Source organism: Copidosoma floridanum, unplaced genomic scaffold (assembly GCF_036245765.1).
Source record: "Copidosoma floridanum isolate Cflo_tuat_1 unplaced genomic scaffold, Cflo_Japanese_pri ptg000006l, whole genome shotgun sequence".
NCBI lineage: Eukaryota > Metazoa > Arthropoda > Insecta > Hymenoptera > Encyrtidae > Copidosoma > Copidosoma floridanum.
The window spans coordinates 17,375,308-17,394,539 of NW_028321883.1; the positions used below are offsets into that span (position 1 = coordinate 17,375,308).

The 19,232-nt window shown below is 31.6% G+C and overlaps 4 protein-coding genes across 4 annotated transcripts; 1 reads left to right on the forward strand and 3 right to left on the reverse strand.

The window, feature by feature from the left end:
• Positions 1-885: 885 nt before the first annotated feature.
• Positions 886-3,249, forward strand: LOC106639984 (uncharacterized). Its single transcript, XM_089598755.1, has 6 exons — positions 886-1,179; positions 1,370-1,776; positions 2,534-2,633; positions 2,792-2,893; positions 2,962-3,120; positions 3,193-3,249. Exons 1-6 carry the CDS (start codon positions 886-888, stop codon positions 3,247-3,249), a joined length of 1,119 nt encoding a protein of 372 aa, XP_089454881.1.
• A 1,097-nt stretch (positions 3,250-4,346) lies between these two features.
• Positions 4,347-5,412, reverse strand: LOC149375565 (uncharacterized). The gene is made up of 2 exons (XM_089598756.1): positions 5,108-5,412; positions 4,347-4,806 (listed from the first exon to the last, which is right to left on the reverse strand). The coding sequence occupies exons 1-2, from the start codon at positions 5,410-5,412 to the stop codon at positions 4,347-4,349; spliced, it is 765 nt and encodes a 254-aa protein (XP_089454882.1).
• A 2,901-nt stretch (positions 5,413-8,313) lies between these two features.
• Positions 8,314-14,290, reverse strand: LOC111643588 (Homeodomain protein 2.0). Its single transcript, XM_089598757.1, has 4 exons — positions 14,203-14,290; positions 13,904-14,134; positions 10,011-10,204; positions 8,314-8,505 (listed from the first exon to the last, which is right to left on the reverse strand). The coding sequence occupies exons 1-4, from the start codon at positions 14,288-14,290 to the stop codon at positions 8,314-8,316; spliced, it is 705 nt and encodes a 234-aa protein (XP_089454883.1).
• Positions 14,291-16,625: 2,335 nt separating this feature from the next.
• LOC111643010 (uncharacterized) lies at positions 16,626-18,972 on the reverse strand. Its single transcript, XM_089598758.1, has 3 exons — positions 18,816-18,972; positions 17,415-17,695; positions 16,626-16,766 (listed from the first exon to the last, which is right to left on the reverse strand). The coding sequence occupies exons 1-3, from the start codon at positions 18,970-18,972 to the stop codon at positions 16,626-16,628; spliced, it is 579 nt and encodes a 192-aa protein (XP_089454884.1).
• Between the last annotated feature and the right edge of the window lie 260 nt (positions 18,973-19,232).

Here is a 19,232-nt window from a genome sequence, read left to right on the forward strand (position 1 = left end):
AAATATTTTTCAAAAGTGAGGGGCTGTTGCACCTACGCATTATTCATACAACAAGAAAAGATAAGAACGCTTACAAAAATATTTCTGTTACCAATGCTTGTGTGGGTATCTGTCTGGATTCCTTTAACATAAAACTTTGACGATACAAAAATTCACGAAGTAAAAAATTTACAGAAGAAAAATCAACAGACACGTACTACGTCAGTCGTAATTGCATGCTTCTAATGATAATGGAATTTTAATTTTTCTACCCTTGAACAAATTTTTCTGTAGAAATAATTTATGTAAAGCTAGTTTAAATATGCATACCATGAAGCAAGATGTCTATTATTTTTAATATGCGTTAATATCAAGATATACTTTAGGTTGATTACAATCACGTAAATAATTTAAGACTGAACGAGCGTTAATGGCCTAAACCTTTATAAGTATATCATTTACCGACCCAATAGTCACGTCAACAGTCTTTATGTATATTTGCTTCCAAACAGTGTCTATATAGTATACAAATTTGAAGGATTTCTTCTTAACATATTCTGAGAGTGTAGTATTTGTACACTTTATCAGCGATAGAGATCACTGTTCACGAGAAAGAGCAATCCAGTTGAAGTTCAGTTTATCGGCCACATAGAAAGGGGAAAAGCCTTCCAGCTGAAAGTAATTACACCTATTAGACTGTCACTCGTCACTTTCATCTAGTATGTTCTGGAAGAAAGGCAGCAATTCATGCGCTGCTGCTTTAGAGCATAGTAAGATTGTTGTTGAATAAATAACCATTAATTATATTTTCCACTGATCTACTTTGTTCAACAATTTTTTTTCTTATTATTAAACAAGTAATTATTGTTACTGGAAATATTATTGTGTTGGTCCATAGTAATTGAAATGAAGAATTATATCAATCCAAAAAATGTATATTATTTCTTACGATATTTCGGTAAACTCATTGCTATTTGGCCCTTAAAAATAAATGCTACTAAAAATGAAGTTTTAATTCATACCTTCAAGTGGTGGATTGCTTTTACCAATGTCATAGCATTGTTGATACCATTAAATCTAGCAGTTTACTATTTTTATGAAGACTCCATCAAAATTACAAGATCGTTATCAGAGATGACGGCCCTATGTGAAATATTTCTTAATATGTTAGCAAGTAAAGTTATGGAAAAAAAATTCCAGGTAAGATTTTTCACTTAAATTTAGTATTACATTCTATTTTAAAACATTTTTTAAACTAAAGTAAGAGAGTTAAGAATGAAATGTTTAACAATGCATTGTATTTTCCTAGCTGTTACTATATTATTTTATAGTTAAAATAATAAGTATTAATAATTAACCAGCTGCATGAATAATGTTGTGTTAATTCTAGATAATTCTTCATGAAATTGATCAATTCATTGAAAAAGCAGATAAACAAGAAGAAGCAGTGATGCAAAAATATGTGAACCGCTACAAATGTTTCCACATACTTGTCGGTTTATCCTTTATTCTCACAGCAATAATATTTACTTTCATACCTTTGGTATCACTGCAACTACTTCCTGGTGACGTATGGTATCCTTTTTCCACTGACTCTCGAAAAGTACAAGTTTTTTTGTACACTCAACAAGTTGTAGCCATATTTCAAGTTGGTATTGGTATATCCATGGATTTAATCGTAGCAATGATGCTTTGGTATAGTGCTGCTCGAGTTGAGTTATTGGAAATTCAAGTGAATCGAGCTTTAAGCACCGAAAAATTAAAGTGTTGTGCACGAAACTACCAGGAGCTAGTGATGTAAATTGAAGTGAAATTGGTGTACGCTAAACAAATGTGGAATTGTGACCCCCTTTTACCCCTATGAAACAAAAAATACACTGTGCACACTACTCACATATTACTTATGTATTCGTACATTTCTAGTTAATCGAGAGATGATACAATACTTTCCTGATTAAAAAGTTTTATTGTAAGCATAGACGTTTATGTTTTAAGAGTTTTGAAGCTCTTAAAATGCTCGAGCTTAATCATCAAATTTAATAAAAACTATTGCACTTCAAATACCTATTACTGTTCATTAAAATGTTTAAATATTTTTTATAAAATTATTATCAAGTTTTTTGTACAGTTATGAATAACATGCATGCTTAAATGAAAATTACTATTAGTTGGCATTTTGAGCAACATGAAAATTTTTTTAAGATATAAATTCAATTTCTAGCATTAAAAAAAAATCAGTTATTGGTATCCCTACTCTTAATAACTACAATAACAGTTGTGTGTTATTATACAACACACTAATTAAAACTAAATGTCAAGATTTATTTACTTATCACACATAATCAGAGATATTTTTTATAAAATTCAATAAAAAGTTGTTCTTGTCTCATATACCTCTTTTACAATCATTTTTACTGTATTTTAAAATCAAGCTTAACATTAAAATTGTTTTGCATCTACTGGGGTCACAATTTAACTGATGTTGCGTATACAAAAATATTATTTTAAGTAGTATCTTGTTACTACGTATATTTATATATTTCAATCGTTGTAGATTCACGAGTAATGTGATGGAAGGAATACGATTTATTATTTTAAAGTCAAATGTATTAATGACTGGAGCGATCATATGTGGTGCTTTCCAGTTAATTCAAGTAAGTTATAACAAAGTGTAATGTATTTATTTTTGGTATAATACTTTTATCTATAACTCAAACACATGGTGAGGTGCAACTAAGATTTTAACTCATCTGGGTCTCGGGATGCTTGCAAACTCATCCCTGCATATTAATAAATTTTGCATTCGTTTTAGCATCCACCCATAGAGATTTTATTACGATTTGTTCTCATGGTAACAGCTGGTTGTTTTAGACTCTATGTCAGCGCTCAACCAGCGAGCGATTTACGGGAAAACGTAAGATTATTACTTTTATTACGTCTGATTTAAATTTATAATCAAAATAATTATTAAATTCATTACAGTGTGAATCATTGGCTAGATCTTCTCTTTACGTAGCTTCGCAACAAAAATCACCGGCTGCAGCTCGAATTGCTATCATGCTAGCGTTTCGCAGTCAAAAACCATTTGTGTTGTCCATAGCGGGACTCATTAAGTCTTATTCTGTAGAGTCCTATGCTGAAGTAACAAACATATTTCACAAATTATAATAAATTATTTATTAATTTTACAATGATGAATATGTACATTTTTAGTTTCTATCAAAAACGATGTCTTACTTCGTCAGTTTACGAGCAGTTTTAGAGAAATGATTGCAGTTCGAAGAACATTTAATACTTGAAGTGTTGCATTCATAAAATAAAATTTGTATTACTTATGAGGATCCACTATTAAAAATTTATGACTGCTATTATTTAAACACCTTTTTATTTAAGATGATGTATGTGATTATGGTTTCAATAACGTGTAAGTATTCTATACAGTTTAGCAAGAAACAAAATCTCACGCATATTTATTTTTTTTTCACCTTCAAACAAACTAGTAAACTATACTATAGTTTATTTTATTTCTTAATAATTCTTTACATCATACTAATGTAATGACAATGAAGAATCAGTTGAGTTTACGTAAAAAAAAGATTTATTTCATATTTTAAAACTAACCAGCTTAGTTTCTGGGAAGGAAGTTTTGGTTCTGAAAGTCTTTTTTTTAAAACTTTTTTAGTGGTAATTTTGTAGTTTTATTAATCAGGAAAATAAATATAGTTTTCTGGCTCTGAGTATTAATATGGTTTACCACAAACAAAATCTAATTTAGCTTATTCTCGACACAAAAATAATTATAATTTTGTTGTACTTTAAATAAATACCAATCTACATAGTAATTTCAAATATTATAGTACTCTTTCAACGTAAAATCGAAAATATAAAGACAAAATGACAATTATTTTACATTATCAAGTAAATTTAAAATTACGAAAAATATTCCGTCAAAAAAATGATGGTACTAAGAAAATGACCAAAGATAAGTATCTTAAAGAGTACTTGCAGGTGAACAATAGTAATTGCTTGGAACTCGTTGATAATTTTTCTCATCTTCTTTTCTGGACATTGTAAAAATGGCACATTTCCAGTTTTTATCCGTTCCATGAATCGAGTTATATATTTTGAGAAAGGATGACCTTGTGGCATATAGTACAGTAGAGGATAAGAAATAATTTTTTCTTTCAACACGTAATATTCTGTCATGCCTGTTTTTATAAGTGCATAATCAGTCAGAGACACTACCATCCCAAGTTCTTTCAAAGCGTAAGATGCATTGTCAGGGCTTATTATTTCATACCTATAGCAATGTTAACATAATAAGTTATAAGCTGGTTCTTTCAGCCAACTGAAGTAAAAGAAAATATTTACCGATTATATAAGTCCATCATAGTTGGATCTCTCCTATCATATAACCATTCTTTTGCAATATCAGTACCACCTATTCTTCGTTTCGAATTCCGTAAATCGCGAAAAGTTTCCAGCATGTGAATAGGCTTAGCATTAATGATAATGCTAAAGAAATTGCAATTGTAAATGGCATTCATTAAAAAAGCATAAATTAACCACATGAAAACTACAATGCGTAGTCCCGATTTCTTTGGCAAACGTATGTTCTGACTGAAATACATAGCCACAAGATGCAAAATATCTATTTTTTCTCTCGTTTCTTGAGTTCTCAATTTTTTGAGTAGAAGTACAAAACATCCATAAAATAATGCTATAGTTATGAAACAGAACCAAACTTCTTCACTTAGAGGCATCGTAATTAGCGAAACAGATGGGATAATATTTGGTATCATATCGATGAATAAAAATTCTTCAAATCTGAAAAATGTATAATCCTTAGAAAAATATATTCTGTATTGACGCTGAGAGATTCTACTCCATAAGATCTCGATAAAAATTCCAAAGTCTTTTAATAAATTGATTCATGACTCTTACATACTACGTGTTGTGCGTATGACAAGATATTGAAGATGAAATCAAAGATAAAAGTTTTGAACAATAAAGTTAACAAAAATTGTTTAAGGACATCAATCTATAGTCATTTAACTTGTGCAGCCTTTTCAACATCGATTAAAAAAGATCTTTAGAATAAGCTAAATTTCGTGACTTAAAAACTCACGTATACGAAGTGCTTTTTTCCAAATTCCAAACAATATGGGAATAAGGAAGCGTTGGGCCGAAACCAATGTCAATGTGACCATTAAGTATTTCTCGTACTGTGTTACTCCAATTGTAATTGCTCACGTAATCTTTCTTAGTTATTGACAAATTGTAGTATTCAGCAAAAGCTTCTAAAACACAGCCACCATAGCTATCTGCTGCTATTTCAGTTCCATTATCACTTAAATCATATAATTCTTCTTTTGTGGCTCCATAATCCACTCTGATGAATCTTAATTCGCAAATTTTAGCGGGGCAAAGCATATTTTCAAAAGATGTGATTGAGCCAGAAAACTTTCTATTTGATGAGTTATTGTAATATCCAGCTACGTGCCATTTAGGTTCCCGATGATCGCAGTATGCACAACCGCTTATTTGTTGATGAATTCGGATTAACTGTTGATCAGTTATCAAAAGCGTTACGAAGGTAAAGCTATTATTCCACAAATAACTTATGAAATCTTTGAAAGCAATAATTTTCAATTCAGTAATAACTAAGTATCGGGAGAATTGATTGTAACATGATTTTCTGAATACAGTATACAGAAAAGAAATATCGTTACTTATAACAACACAACTCAGTATAATATTTGGATCACAAGTGTTTGTAGAAAGTAAAAGTGTGAAATTCAAATTTAAATTCTTAAGGAAATCACTGTCACTAACAACAGTACGATCATCAGATATTACTCTTAAATTTTGCTCAAGTTTAAATAGTTTCATTACAATGGCTGAAGAACAATAGCTAATCATCTTAGTTATACCACCACTTTTAACTTCTAAGAAGTTTTCGTAAATAGAACTTGTTAAAGTTATATAGAGACAAAGAAGTACAGCAATAATGTGAAAGAATTTCATTTTTAACTATATTACACAAGAAAAAGAAATTTAAAAATAAATCATGTAATAAATAATATAACCAAACAATATTCAATCAATTTTACTTGTATAGGTCCTGTGACTGTGGCTACTTTTCTCTACTGAACCTTGAAACCATCAGGGCAATATGCCAATAACTTAGTGGTATTAATAATAATGGATAAAATGATTATTTACGGATAACTATCTATTTAGAGTGTGTCACTGTGATAGAAAGTGACGTACTTGTAAGGATTTCAATTTCCTTCTGACAAATTGATAGCATCCATCAATAATATTACTTTTATTTCTCGCATCACACAAGTTATAAATATCCAATATTCGATTAACCTCGAAAACATTTGTTTCGCAGCTGAAAAAAATACCATTATTGTCGATTTGAAAATCCGAATTAATTTTTCAACTGAATAGGGCCTTATTAAAAACAAAATTTTTTTCCTAAAATAAGCAACACAGGGGTGTTACTGTTTTAAATATGCCACAGAATAATTTTGTTACAAGTAGGTTTATTTGTTACTAAATCAGCAGTAAGAATTGGATACGCATTTATCATTCACACGAGAGGTTGACTAATCGCTGAAAATTTATAATTTGTATTTAGTTGGGTTCAATATATAAGTGTATTATATTAATAATTATATTTATTACATTTTTCTCGCTCATTTCATTACGAACCATGAAAATCTTACTAAATGATAAAATAGTATTCAATAAGCTTGGATAATTTTATAAATGACATAGAAATCTATGGAGAACGTTGCATATAGTGAGATATAAAAGTCTTTTTGTGTCCATTGCTAAAATAAAAAACAAAAAGAGATTAATTTTGGCTTCAATGGCTAATTTTTCAACTCGATTACTTCTTGATGTTAAGACTTTGTAAAAGCATTTACATACTTTTGACTGCCAAGGCTAACAAGCTTATCTGTATCTCTGCATATATTCCAGTTTCTGTATTCTTTTTCTAAAATATTGTAAGGACAAACGTTTTTTGTTATGTTTGTTTCAATAATTTTTCTTGCGTTTACGAGGAATAAAAATAAATAACCGTATTCCCATCCTACATTGAATTCTTCTCACTTTGAAACAACTCGTCATTTGCATTTAATTATTTAGATTGACTTTACTATGAAAACGAAAATACTTACATTGAAAGAGACTAATAATTGATTGATAGGCTAGATGTACGGATAATGATAGTACAGGAAGCGTTCGTGTGTGTTGCAGTGTGAAACGAATCGATACTTCTTGTGCGTCAGCCTGTAATACTGAAACAAGAAAACAGGACGCTTTGTATTTTACTATTATTATTAAAAAATGACATGACGTGACATCTGTAATATATTTAAAGTATTAATTTGATAAAAAAACTCATTGATTTGTCACATAATTACACTATGTTTTTACAAAATTATAAGTTTTTAATCATAAGACATTATGGTTTTAAGATTCACGGTAAATTATAAATAAGAACTTAAAAATTTTCGTTGATATACATTATAAAATCTTGGAGAAATTTGGGATAAGTACTTGTGGTTCTGAACAAAATATATAAAACCTTATGACTGAATCCAAAGACATCGAGCTTATTTTAAGTGAAACAAAAAATTAATATATATTTCTTTGGTATTTTTAAAATATAATTTTGGTATTGAATGCTAGTGCATCATAATATACAATTTTTTAAAAATATTACATAGTAAAAAATTTATTTCAAAGATTAATAAATTACTAGTTTTCGCAGTAATCTCTGGTTTATCTTAATAATTAAGTAGGCTCATACCTTTTACAAACTTACAATAAATCAGGTAAAATTTATAAGTATGATCAATTCGATTATCAGGAATCAGCATAAATTTTTTCATCGTTTTGTATGATGATTTAGCTCATTGAAAACTGCGTTTTTAAAATTTATTTTCGAAAAAAAGTTCATTCAACGGGAGACGACAGTAACAAAAAATCATAAAAAAGCTCAGAAAATTTAAAACTGACTAGTATCCCGAAAAATATTATTTATTGACAATTATACCTTAAGGATATCAATTAAAACGTGAAAAGATAATTTATAGGCCTATCCTAAATTCATGTATAAAAAACAGCACTATCTGCTATTAAAGCATGCTAAGCCCGTATGGTACAATGAATTGAGTGAAAAGTAGTATTATTATTCCAATGTTGAATTGACTAGAAAATATGGTATGAGCCTCATTTTTGTAGATGACAAAAACATAAGACGACTGTCCAGTAAAAGTTGAAAATCATAATTTTGTATTTCTACAGAGAATCCTATTCATTAGATCCCACGTCAATATCCTCATCATCTGTATTTTTCGTTTCGTCACCACTTCGTGAAGCATTGCATAGCTGATATGGCTTCAGATTATCGTTGTGTATGGAATCTATTTGAACGTCACTGGACTTCTCAACTTCTTTTGCGTGTCGCCACTTCATTCGACGATTTTGAAACCATACCTTGACCTGTAAACAAAAAGTATGCGTGATTTTTTTTTTTTTACGTATGTTTACTTGATCTGTTACATCAATAAATAATAAGATTCATCGATTGCTACTAAAACACGGGAAATACACTTGTTTCTCTTCCAGCAGTGTTCTTCCTCAGAGAGTCTTTATTTTATGTAGGAAAATTATTTTGTGCCAACGTGTTTGGATTTTGGAAAAATAATCTCTTCAACTTAAAAGTTTATTTATAGAAAAATTATATACATTTTTAAAGACAGTTTTTACTTTAGTGCGAATTAACATCAAAGTTTATTTATTTTAGATTGTTTGGGCAAAAAATGTCTTAAGTGAAATTACTTATTTTTAACAGATATTTCTCAACAAAACAAATATTTGGAAAATTTAGTATTTTAGAATTAATAAGGTTTATTTCAATTGTATTTTTAAAAAGTAACAAAACTACAAAAAATGTTACAATATTTATAAAAACATGCTGGTTTTTTTAGTAACAGTGAACGTTCGTTCCTCTGTATCGTAACTAAAAAAAATTTACTTTGTGAGTGTTTCGGGATATTATGATAACTCTAATTGCAACACTATGATCATGTAAATTCTAATCAGTTATAACGATTATAATAACAATTCTTTTTTAGTAAGTATAAAAGGTAAATTACAGAAAAATATTGAAGCGTTTTTTTTTTACGTAATCAGAAACCAAGAAAGACTGCTCCTATTAATATTTGATAGAGGGTACGAGTGTTATCACTCCCCATATAGGGTTTACGTGCCTTATAACATCATGCGAAAGATTACACTTATCACAGTCAGTTTTTTAAGTGAAAAAAAAGCTCATATCCAGTATTTTACAGTAATCTATTCGATAAAGCTAATAGATTTAATAAGCTTTTTCTAGTATTTTTACTTATTTTATGGAAAATTACGTAAGATAGCTGATAAGTTCGTCATAATTTGCCATTACAAGAATTTACTGGCCGAAGAGTTTTATTTTTATAATTATAACGATAAAAGAATCTAACGATACCAGATGTTATTTCAAGAAAAAGACTTCTCTGGTCACAGTAGAAAAATTCTTTTCATTTCACAATGTTGCAGCTTTGTTCTTCGTAAAAGTTACATACCTCTTCAGCTGTGATAAAAAACATACAATGAGGTTGCTGCCTCAAGGTCATATTAATTTTTTTGACTAACAACAATAATTTACACTAATTATTTATGATACATTAAAAAGTATTAAATCAATAGGTTATTTATTTAGGTTGTGAGAAACGTCAACATAATTTTTTAGAGAATTTGTTACAGCAGTACAATAATAGAAGTTATCAATGCAATTAATGAGAAAAATGATGAGAAGATGAGAAAAATAAGAAATTAAAAATTTCCTTTAAAATTTTTTTTAACTCCAAAATTTAAGTAATAATAGTAGAAATTGTACTCTACACAGATATACTTCTGAAAGAATTTTTCCAAAACAAAGAAAAAAAAGCACATAAAAAAAACCTTACTTGTGCATCTGTAAGTCCGAGTGTCGCAGCCAGTTGACGTCTGTCTGGTTTTGTAATGTATTTTTGTATTGAAAAACGTCTCTCCAACCCCTTGCGCTGTAACGAGCTGAACACAGCCCTTGACCAGGATCTCCGCCTGCAATTATTACTGTCAACATGCCTGTCAGTTGAGCCATTGGATGATATCGTGGTTTCTGTAACAAAATATCAAAACAATATGTTATTAAGTTGTATGTTTTGCTATAAATAAGACATTTGAATTTTAGTCTACAGAGTTTATTTAAAAAAAAAAGTAAATTTCAATCAAAAGTTACTTCTTTGGATGATTATTATCAAATAATTTTTACGCCATGTCTTATAATAATCTACAAAATAAGGAAATCATAGCGAAAAACTATAAAAAATGAGATTTTAGCTTTAAATAGGTAAGTAATTTTTTTTTTGGTGCATTGTATAAGTTATTTTTAAACCTTTAACTTCTGTCGATATATTTAAAAACATATCACTAAAATAATAAATTTTTCAATTGAACTATTACAATTAAAATTAAGTATCTTGTAAAATATATTATAAATGACACTTAATTTTTGCCCTTTTTTTCGTGAAATTTGTAAAATACTATGTCTTCTGCCAGGTTAAATAAATCTTTATATTACTTTTAAATTGAAAAAAAGTTTAAATCTTCTTTGAATCCCATGCTAATTAACAGTGAAATTGAATTATTTATTAATACTTATTTTAACTAAAAAAGGAATTTAATTATCAATTTGAACTTATGTTAACTCAGAACAGAATTTAATTGTTAATTTACAAGTAAATCAATCAAATAGTTGACCTAAATTGTTCATTAAAATGTAATAAAATTAAGATTACATTGAATTATTGGGGACCCTGTACTAGGCCTCCTGAAATTGTAAAATAATATTTTGAATGTTATTTTTTATTGTACTGTAGTTTTTCAAGCAATTTTAAGTCCAGTTGTCAAAGTATATTAGTAAGAACGTGTACCCCGAGAAAAAAAATTTGCGAATCCAAAGAAACGTTTATTTGAACACAAAAAAAATGTTTATTCGAGTTAGATAAATAATTGATAAAATCTATTAAATAGCATGTTATAAAAAAATTACTTATTTGATTTAAATTAATTTGAATTACTATTATTTAAATTGAATCAATATTTTATTGTTTGTATTCAAATAAACGTTTATTTTGATTAACGAAAATTTTTTCAGTGATATCTTGCAACTATAAAAGCCATGATCACATCTATGTAAGCAACCAACTTGGTGATCCAGTTTCTCAAAAACTTCACCGTATATCCCTTTGAAATTTGAATGTGTGGTAAACACTACTAAAATTAACTCATAGAAATTTTTTCAATACTTTTTTTCTGGCAAATAAAATTTTGTTGTGAGCCCTCTAACGTAAGTAGTGATTGCGGCTATGTAGATTTATACGTACGTCGGATTTTATATCAGTTATAGAAGTTTGGTTTCTTCTTTCGGAGAAACACATAATATACACTAGATGGGAGCCCAAGAGGATGAAAAAAGAGAGTGAGAGATCAAAGCTCGAGATTCCGCGAATGGGATCATAAAACGAGCTTCAAAAAAACAATTAGCTGAGCGTATGTTTAAAGAAAGATTAGCCATTTGGAGAGCCAAATGTGTGTGACTACGCAAGTACGGGGAGGAAAGGCCCGCTGGAAGGTTGTGATAATGTAAACGGGGAAGGTAAGGACCTTTACGAGCAAGCGAAGAATATGATAGCCCTTTTACAGGATCGAAAGTGTATGCAAGTGCCCTCCCAAGATGGGCCAGCACTTGTGTGTGATTTACAAGCGCGTGGTAAGGTATACATTCAAGCAGAGTATGGAGCACGTGTGCCAAAGACGCTTAGTGCGACTCGGCTATTATTTCCGTCTCTGTTTCAACGGGGCTTTTGTTACCCATAAAATGTGGTTTTTGTTTCGTGGGGTTTTAAAAAATATGTTTTTGTTGTTTTTTAATAAATTTTTACTTATTGTTATAATTAATATGAAACTAGTGCATGAGTTACATATTTGCCATTGAGAATAATTATCAAACATTAAGTTATCCTCTGGTAATCAGTTATTATATCTTTGAAGTTAAATTGAAAGAATGAAATAACCCATTATTTTTGTAATTTTTATCATAAAACTTCCATTACTTTAGTTTTTTTCATGTGTAAGAATTTTTTTTTTAATATTCAACGAAAAAAAAACAGTCCACAACTGAAATTTGATTAATTTTTATGAATATTAACACGCAAGTCTACAAAATTTTAATTTTTTAAGTCATACTATGTACATAGATACATTCTGAACGTAAAATGTTTAATTTTTTAAATTCCCTTCATTTACTAATAGTACGTTCAATATTTCTTTATTATTCTTATTCTTTGGAATTCATAATTAAAAAAAAAAATAAATGCTTATTATTTCTTTAACGTATAATTTACAAAGTTATAAATATTATAGTAATTATCCATTAAGATTCTTTATTTTACTTATTTGTAGAATAATTAGTAATATTAGTTTTTAAAAACATATTAAATCGCTAACAGGTAAAACCGAAAGTGTTCAATTATAAATCAACAACGTAATGATGGATAAAATAAAAAGTAATAAATTGATTTTTTTTTTTAACTCTTTAGCAACGTTACACAGATTAAGGCTATTTTTCAAAGATGTATTTTAGATGACTCAACAAATTTAAACTACATAAAAAAAATTTAATCGATTAGTCGTAATTTTTAAGTACTATTCTCACACAGATAATACGTTAACCAGTAAAAAAACGTCGTAATTGACATTAAACGTAAATCGTACATTTTTGTGTAGCTGAAAGGATAGAAAAAAAGTATTGAGTAAACATACGTCAGTTGTCTGTGTTTACAGAAGAGACGTAAATTCACGATGGCACTTTTAAGTGTCGTTTGAGAAAACGGAGGCAGGAAACGCGAGAGTATAGCAACACTCAGGCATAAACATTTTGTCCCACTTGCTTGTACCCCGAGAATCCTTAGGCAACCAAGCAGAGCGGACTTACATGTACCTACTTGATGGTACTTTTTAGTGGCATTTCAATGTATTTGGATTATCATCCACTTTTTGAAAAATACAAGTATTTTTATCTAACACTGTAATTCCACTGAAGGTAGTTGGTGCCCGTTAACATTTTATGTCCTGGTTAATTTTACTGGAAATACTGGTTACGTTGTTATACTAAAAGCACTAAGAATTATTTGGAAATTCATGATTTTTTTTAATGGCCCGTAATATTTTATATTAAAAATATATTCTTACTTATGCATTTATTTTATCTACTGTGTACTAGTTTTTCAAATGAATGATTATAGTAGTATTTGTTAGAATAAAAAAAAAGTTCTTTTTACGTACTTGAAACAGACTACGGATTTTTGAAAAAATTTAAAGCACTATTTTGCTAAAATTTATTTTCATTACTAGGTTGTTACAATTTCGTAATGAAAAATTAATTTTCTTGCAAAAAAAACGTAATTCTTTTTAAGATTATGAAGTTTATCATGAAGAATTCAATAAACTAAATAAACTAAAAATAATTTGACACCGTTTTTCTTCTAAATTTATTTCACTTTAGAATATCATACATTATTTTTATCAAAAAAAGGTTTCATTAGTATATCGTTATAAGCAGTAATAATTAAAAATTTGATACATTTTTAGAAAAAGTTATCAACGCCAAGTAATTATTTTTCCAAGTGCTCGTGTCAAAGTCTGTATATAAACAATGCGGGATTCAAAAATTTCGGTTGTGAAAAAATCCGTGAAAAATCTACTAAGGCACCAATTACTTGGGTTGACTATTGGAGTTGAAATTCAATGTAAGTACCTTTAGGCAGAGGCCGAACTGGTGAAGGCCTGATGACGTTAATGTTACCTCCAACGACGTTCCCAAAATTACTTGCAATCGACGTGATACGCGAACGCGTGATCGTATACACGTGTGGCTGATAGGAGTACGCTAGACTCGAGTGACTTTGCAGAAACTCGTACGCTCCGTGATGAGCAGGCAACGAGCACGTCCTAGAGCAAACTGGAAGCTCGCGAGCACTTGTTTTTTCTGTAAATTACCGTTATTTCTTTTTTCCTGCCATTTTAACCGTATATTTCTGAAGAGGAGAAACTCACCTATGCTTTTGTCTCTGGAAAAATTACCGGAAAGTATTCTTTCAATGCCAAAGTTCAGTTGTGTCATGTTACACCCTTTGGTTCCCATTGCGGCACAAAATGATTTTTCTTTGTATAAACGACAAAATCGATCACTAAATGCACCCAGCACTAGTACTATCAAATTTTTTGACCGAAAAACTAAACAAAAATAAATGTTCTATCGAACGAGTCGGTATCATGCACCATTACACTTTCACGAGCCCGATACTCTCACGAGCGAGTCCAACGTGAGAAGAAGCCATTCTCGCGGCCCTCGCGTGCTGGACCGTGAATTTTCGAAGCGGGCCTTTTATTCCGAGAGTAAAAAATCACGCGTCTCGGCGAAGGCTCCGGAAGAGCCCTTGTGATTGGCTGGCTGGTCGACCGGTCGGATGTAGGCGGGATGCGTGGCGAGAGGAGAGGATCCCAAAGAGCTGAGCCGGCAAATAAAGCGTCCGGTGCTGAACAAATAAATTGGGCGGCGCATTGTTGCCCGAGAATAGCTGGGGCCCCGCGAAATCCAATGGCTTCGGGTCATCGGGGTTTCATATTTTTATCGTCTGCACACGATGTACTTGGCTTTGTTTTCATCACTTCTTCCTTTCTGAATCATTAGATTTAGGTACTCGAAACTCGGGGGAAAATGTTTACGATGCAAGTGTGTTTATTTACAATATCCGAGAGGCTATCCTTAACCACATGGATCTCGAATCAATGTGAAATCAAAGGAAATAACGTACGAATACTCATAAATTGTGGGGCAATGAAGTTTTATTTAATCGATAAAATAGCTTACGATGCAAAATTTAAATACACCATCGTCAAATAAATTGTTGTCTAACATTGAAAAAACTTTCTATTGCTCATAAATATTTTTTGAAATTATTCCAACACAATATTGAAAATGTAATATTGAATTACTTAAATAATAAAACGTAATTTTGGATTATTTTCGACAGAATCGTCCGTTACATTATAAAATTTTGTTGAAATCTTAAACTATTGCAGAGCCTCACATAAGAATCAATGGTCCCTTGATGACATAAATTATCATACAGACAAATGTTTCCTAACAACCTGTAAAACTCACGTGACTTGGTTCTAAATAAGTAAAGAACCAACTCCATCGTCGAAACAGCGTATACCGAACCATCGTTAAAATTAATCTGTGAAACGCGCCCCAATCGGCTTGTATCTCCACCGACATTGAACCATTTGACCAGCTATACGACTCATGGCCGATGAACTCGAGTAATGTACGCCGATAAGGTCACGCGTGTCGTGTGCAGTTTACGCCGTCGAATAATACATTATGGGTCAAGGCCTATTTTTAAATTAATGTCGGTAGAAAAAAAAACCTTCGTCCCTTACCACCCCTATTTTACGTCATTTCAGACGATGTAGTGACCTTATAATACGCACACATAGTATTAAGTATAACTTAAAAGGACGACATGCCTCATAATTATCGATTAAGTTCCACACTTTGTTATTTGTCGTAATTCATTATTACTTGTCGATTAATTTTATTGCGCCCCTCCCAGCAAGATGATTAATCACGTATAGTCGTGATTTGAAGGATTGAAATAATGTCGAAGCAATTAATCTAACAAAAATGTTAGGGTGCATCATGAAAACACGGCGTTAGAGTCACCACACAGCGGAACTAAATCACTTGATTTCAAAAAGACACGCTTTGGTACAGATTAGCTACCGCAACAAGTGTATCGCAAAAGGCGTATCCAAATTGTGACCTCGTGCATTCTTTTTCCCAATACAATAACTCGCAAGCCTTCGGCCGATATATAAATCCAGTGGCACTCGCGCAACACGACACTGTCCATAATATCTCCAGTTTCCCGTAAATGCCCCCATGCACCCCTCGTCGTAAGTATATTTTCAACGCGTACACCCGCGTATATACAAGCACATAGCCATATGGTTATCTTTGTGGATGAGAGTTGTGGGTTATACACGTAAAGAATCGTTTGTATATTTGGACAACGGCTGGTGTGTTGCTGCGTATGTGTACATACGTACAGAGGGAACCAGGCCGAGAATAATCTCCAATAGCATATATGTATACGTATGTGTACGGAGATCGGGAGAGAGAGAGAGCTTCTATTCGATTTTATTAGGTTTTAAGATTCTCGGGCCGATCGCGATACGATAAAGATATCTGCTCTCTGCCTCGTAGCCGAGATAAATAATGAGGAATACGCATGGATGTGTGAGGAGGGAGTGCGAGTTCAAATGATTCGTCTTTACTGATACGGTTAATGATTATTTGTTCGCATCCATGTTTATTTATGAATCGTTTTTTTTTTTTTTTTTTTTTTTTTACATATATATAATTACTGTGGGTGGTGATGCATTACATGACAAACATTTTCCAGTAGAGCTCAATGGTAGTGTCTGCTGTAGTCACTCGAGAGCATTATCATTCCCCTGTACATCCTTTCCGTGTCGTATTCGTTTTCTGCCGGGTCGAGAACCAACAGTCCTCGCTTGGGTCTTTTGATTTTTTGTAAGCTGTTGAGGCCCTGGAAAAAATTTAATCGTCAAGTATTCTATTTTCACGTGGTTCGGTGAATTTTTCAATTCCTATCTTGAAACTTTATCAGACGGGCTTATAAGTTATTTATTTTTAATTTTACATTCTCTTTTAAGCTGTTTCAGGAAGACCTCGATTAAAAATGGGCTCAAGTAGGGAAGTCATATAATTTTCAGAGGGGACTAACTGGTGACTTCAAGTTCGAACTTTAAAGTTGTTTCAACAAAATTTCACAACTAGTCGTTCTTTAAGATAGTGATAGAAATCAAAAGATCACTTAAAGACATTAAGAGGTCAAATAACTCATGGATTTTTATTATAATAACGACATCTTGATAATTTCGATAAAGCCTTGTAAATATGAAGCTTTATAGACAAATTGGGATTTTTCAAGGCTTTCGTTTGATGCCACCTTCAAAAATCTCGTCGTAAAACAAATTACACTATCTATATCGTTAATAATCAATGTCAGCCAGTACGTAAAGCAAAAACACTACAATATAGTATTTCAAACAGCAAATAACACGTCCCAAAAAAAAAAAAAAATAATAATAATAATAATAATAATAATAAAATGAATATTTTGAATGTACAATGAAGCTGCCACATGTTACAGCAGTGCGAACTGCAAACTCACCGAGAGGACAATGACGCCAGGATTTACGTTGATTTGGTTGCGCTTGATAGCGGTGACGATGAGTGTCAACAGATACCCACCAAAGGCCAAAAACGAGAGCGCCGTCACCGTCAGCTGAAATATCTTCGATATCTTGGAGTCCTTGCCCTTTTCCTCCTCCATCCCGTGACGGCGAATTAGCCCATTATTACTTCCGGATGTTCGTCTCAGGGACATCGCCATTGGCACAACTGACGCTGATCTAGTGCGAGCCTCCGGTATAAGGTCGTAGTCATCCGAGCCTGAAACGAGTAAATGCGTTTTTCACTTGTAGATATGGATAACATAATTATGTACTTTGACGTTGTGTCTCTTTGTATGGATAAGCTCTGTATAGCCACAGAATTTTGGGAGTTTTAAAATTGTGGTATCAAAGTTTGTAGGTGCCATTTTTTACCATTTTAAAAACAGATACTGCTTAAATTAAGCAAGGGCCCCATGATATTTCGGCATTGAGATGACGATATTTTTTTACCATTATATGGTACAATTGTTAAAACAACGTCGAAATAAGGTGCTTCGTGTGTGACTTTCAAGTCAAAAGAGCGACTGTATCAATCTTTTTGAAATTAAAACAACTACTCAATAGAAAAGGTTCTAAAAATAATTTTGCAATAATAATGCTTGTCTTTATTTTCGTCAATTTCGTCAATGTTTTTTCATTAGGCAAAATGACTTTTTTTCGAGGTGCTGATCTAATGACCTTTTTTTATGATAGTTTTATTTCTGGCTAGTAAAGATTTATACTTTTTCGTATAAATCGTACTACTCTGGATACGAGTCCATACAAAAAATTCCTCAAAGCATCATTCAACTCTGACGACAATCATTTCACGCATGAAGCACCTTAAAGGGAGATACAAAGTTATTTTTCAGTTTCTAGCAGCGTATAATTTCCGGGAGTACGAGATTAAAGTGTTTATTCCAATTTCACTTGTAAGACGCGCGTTACGTTTTCATTGCGTAACAAAGATTACGATGCGCGGTGTCAAATAAAAGCCCCCCTTTCACGCCTCGTAAGCAGCATAAGTATAAGAGTTTGATACAACGTGGTAGAAAAATTTGTCCCGACCTAGCCTATAACTTGCAGTGCCATTTGTTACACATGTATACTTATATCGGCTCAGTGAGATTGAAATGCGTCTGAGGTCATCTATTCACATGTGAAAAGAATATGTATCCACCAAACTTCCACACGGCACTTATCGTAAATCTCTCACTAATTATACATAAAATTGTTTTTTAAGGTTACAAGTCGCCCTTTTGTCAAATTAAACGAGTATTGTCCGATTGGGCCAAAAAATGTATATTTAAGATATTTTAATCTAGAGTGCTGTCACGATAATCACGCGTCGTACTTACTTTTTCTAGCGAACGAGGATTTTATCTGTATCAGCTTGTCGAGCGGTAATTCGCTCAAAGATTGCACTTCGTCCTGGTTGAAGTACAAACCGCTGGTATTTAATGCATAGCAGGGCAGTGAAAATATCGTCATAAACACAAGACCGTGAAGATCCATGATCGTAGGGGTGATCGAATAAAAACAGGTGAATAAAATAAGTCAGCGCCAATTCGAGAGCCAATCACATTCCGTTAATAAATATGAAAATAGGATATGTTTTTCATCGGACTTTCCAAAAGTGACTGACCAGCTTGGCAAGTTGGTGGCACAGGACCGGCCAGAGGTGCGACGTCCGTTCAACAATTACTGTCTCCTGCATGGGTAACAGAGCGGCGCGTGCTGCAACGGCACTTTTGTCACTTGTCCACGGCAAAATA

What these genes read in the sequence shown, in the direction of transcription:
- LOC106639984 (XM_089598755.1), top strand. Translation starts at nt 886, where the DNA reads ATGAAGAATTATATCAATCCAAAAAATGTATATTATTTCTTACGATAT. An exon ending in CGAGCGATTTACGGGAAAAC is followed by an intron (nt 2,894 to 2,961) that starts GTAAGATTATTA and finishes AATTCATTACAG; the next exon opens with TGTGAATCATTGGCTAGATC. An exon ending in CTGTAGAGTCCTATGCTGAA is followed by an intron (nt 3,121 to 3,192) that starts GTAACAAACATA and finishes GTACATTTTTAG; the next exon opens with TTTCTATCAAAAACGATGTC.
- LOC111643588 (XM_089598757.1), bottom strand. Translation starts at nt 14,290, where the DNA reads ATGGGAACCAAAGGGTGTAACATGACACAACTGAACTTTGGCATTGAA. An exon ending in AGTTCGGCCTCTGCCTAAAG is followed by an intron (nt 10,205 to 13,903) that starts GTACTTACATTG and finishes ATTTTGTTACAG; the next exon opens with AAACCACGATATCATCCAAT. An exon ending in TCGGACTTACAGATGCACAA is followed by an intron (nt 8,506 to 10,010) that starts GTAAGGTTTTTT and finishes TTTTGTTTACAG; the next exon opens with GTCAAGGTATGGTTTCAAAA.
- LOC111643010 (XM_089598758.1), bottom strand. Translation starts at nt 18,972, where the DNA reads ATGGATCTTCACGGTCTTGTGTTTATGACGATATTTTCACTGCCCTGC. An exon ending in ATCCTCGTTCGCTAGAAAAA is followed by an intron (nt 17,696 to 18,815) that starts GTAAGTACGACG and finishes TACTCGTTTCAG; the next exon opens with GCTCGGATGACTACGACCTT. An exon ending in CTGGCGTCATTGTCCTCTCG is followed by an intron (nt 16,767 to 17,414) that starts GTGAGTTTGCAG and finishes AATTTTTTCCAG; the next exon opens with GGCCTCAACAGCTTACAAAA.
- LOC149375565 (XM_089598756.1), bottom strand. Translation starts at nt 5,412, where the DNA reads ATGCTTTGCCCCGCTAAAATTTGCGAATTAAGATTCATCAGAGTGGAT. An exon ending in GAAAAAAGCACTTCGTATAC is followed by an intron (nt 4,807 to 5,107) that starts GTGAGTTTTTAA and finishes TACATTTTTCAG; the next exon opens with ATTTGAAGAATTTTTATTCA.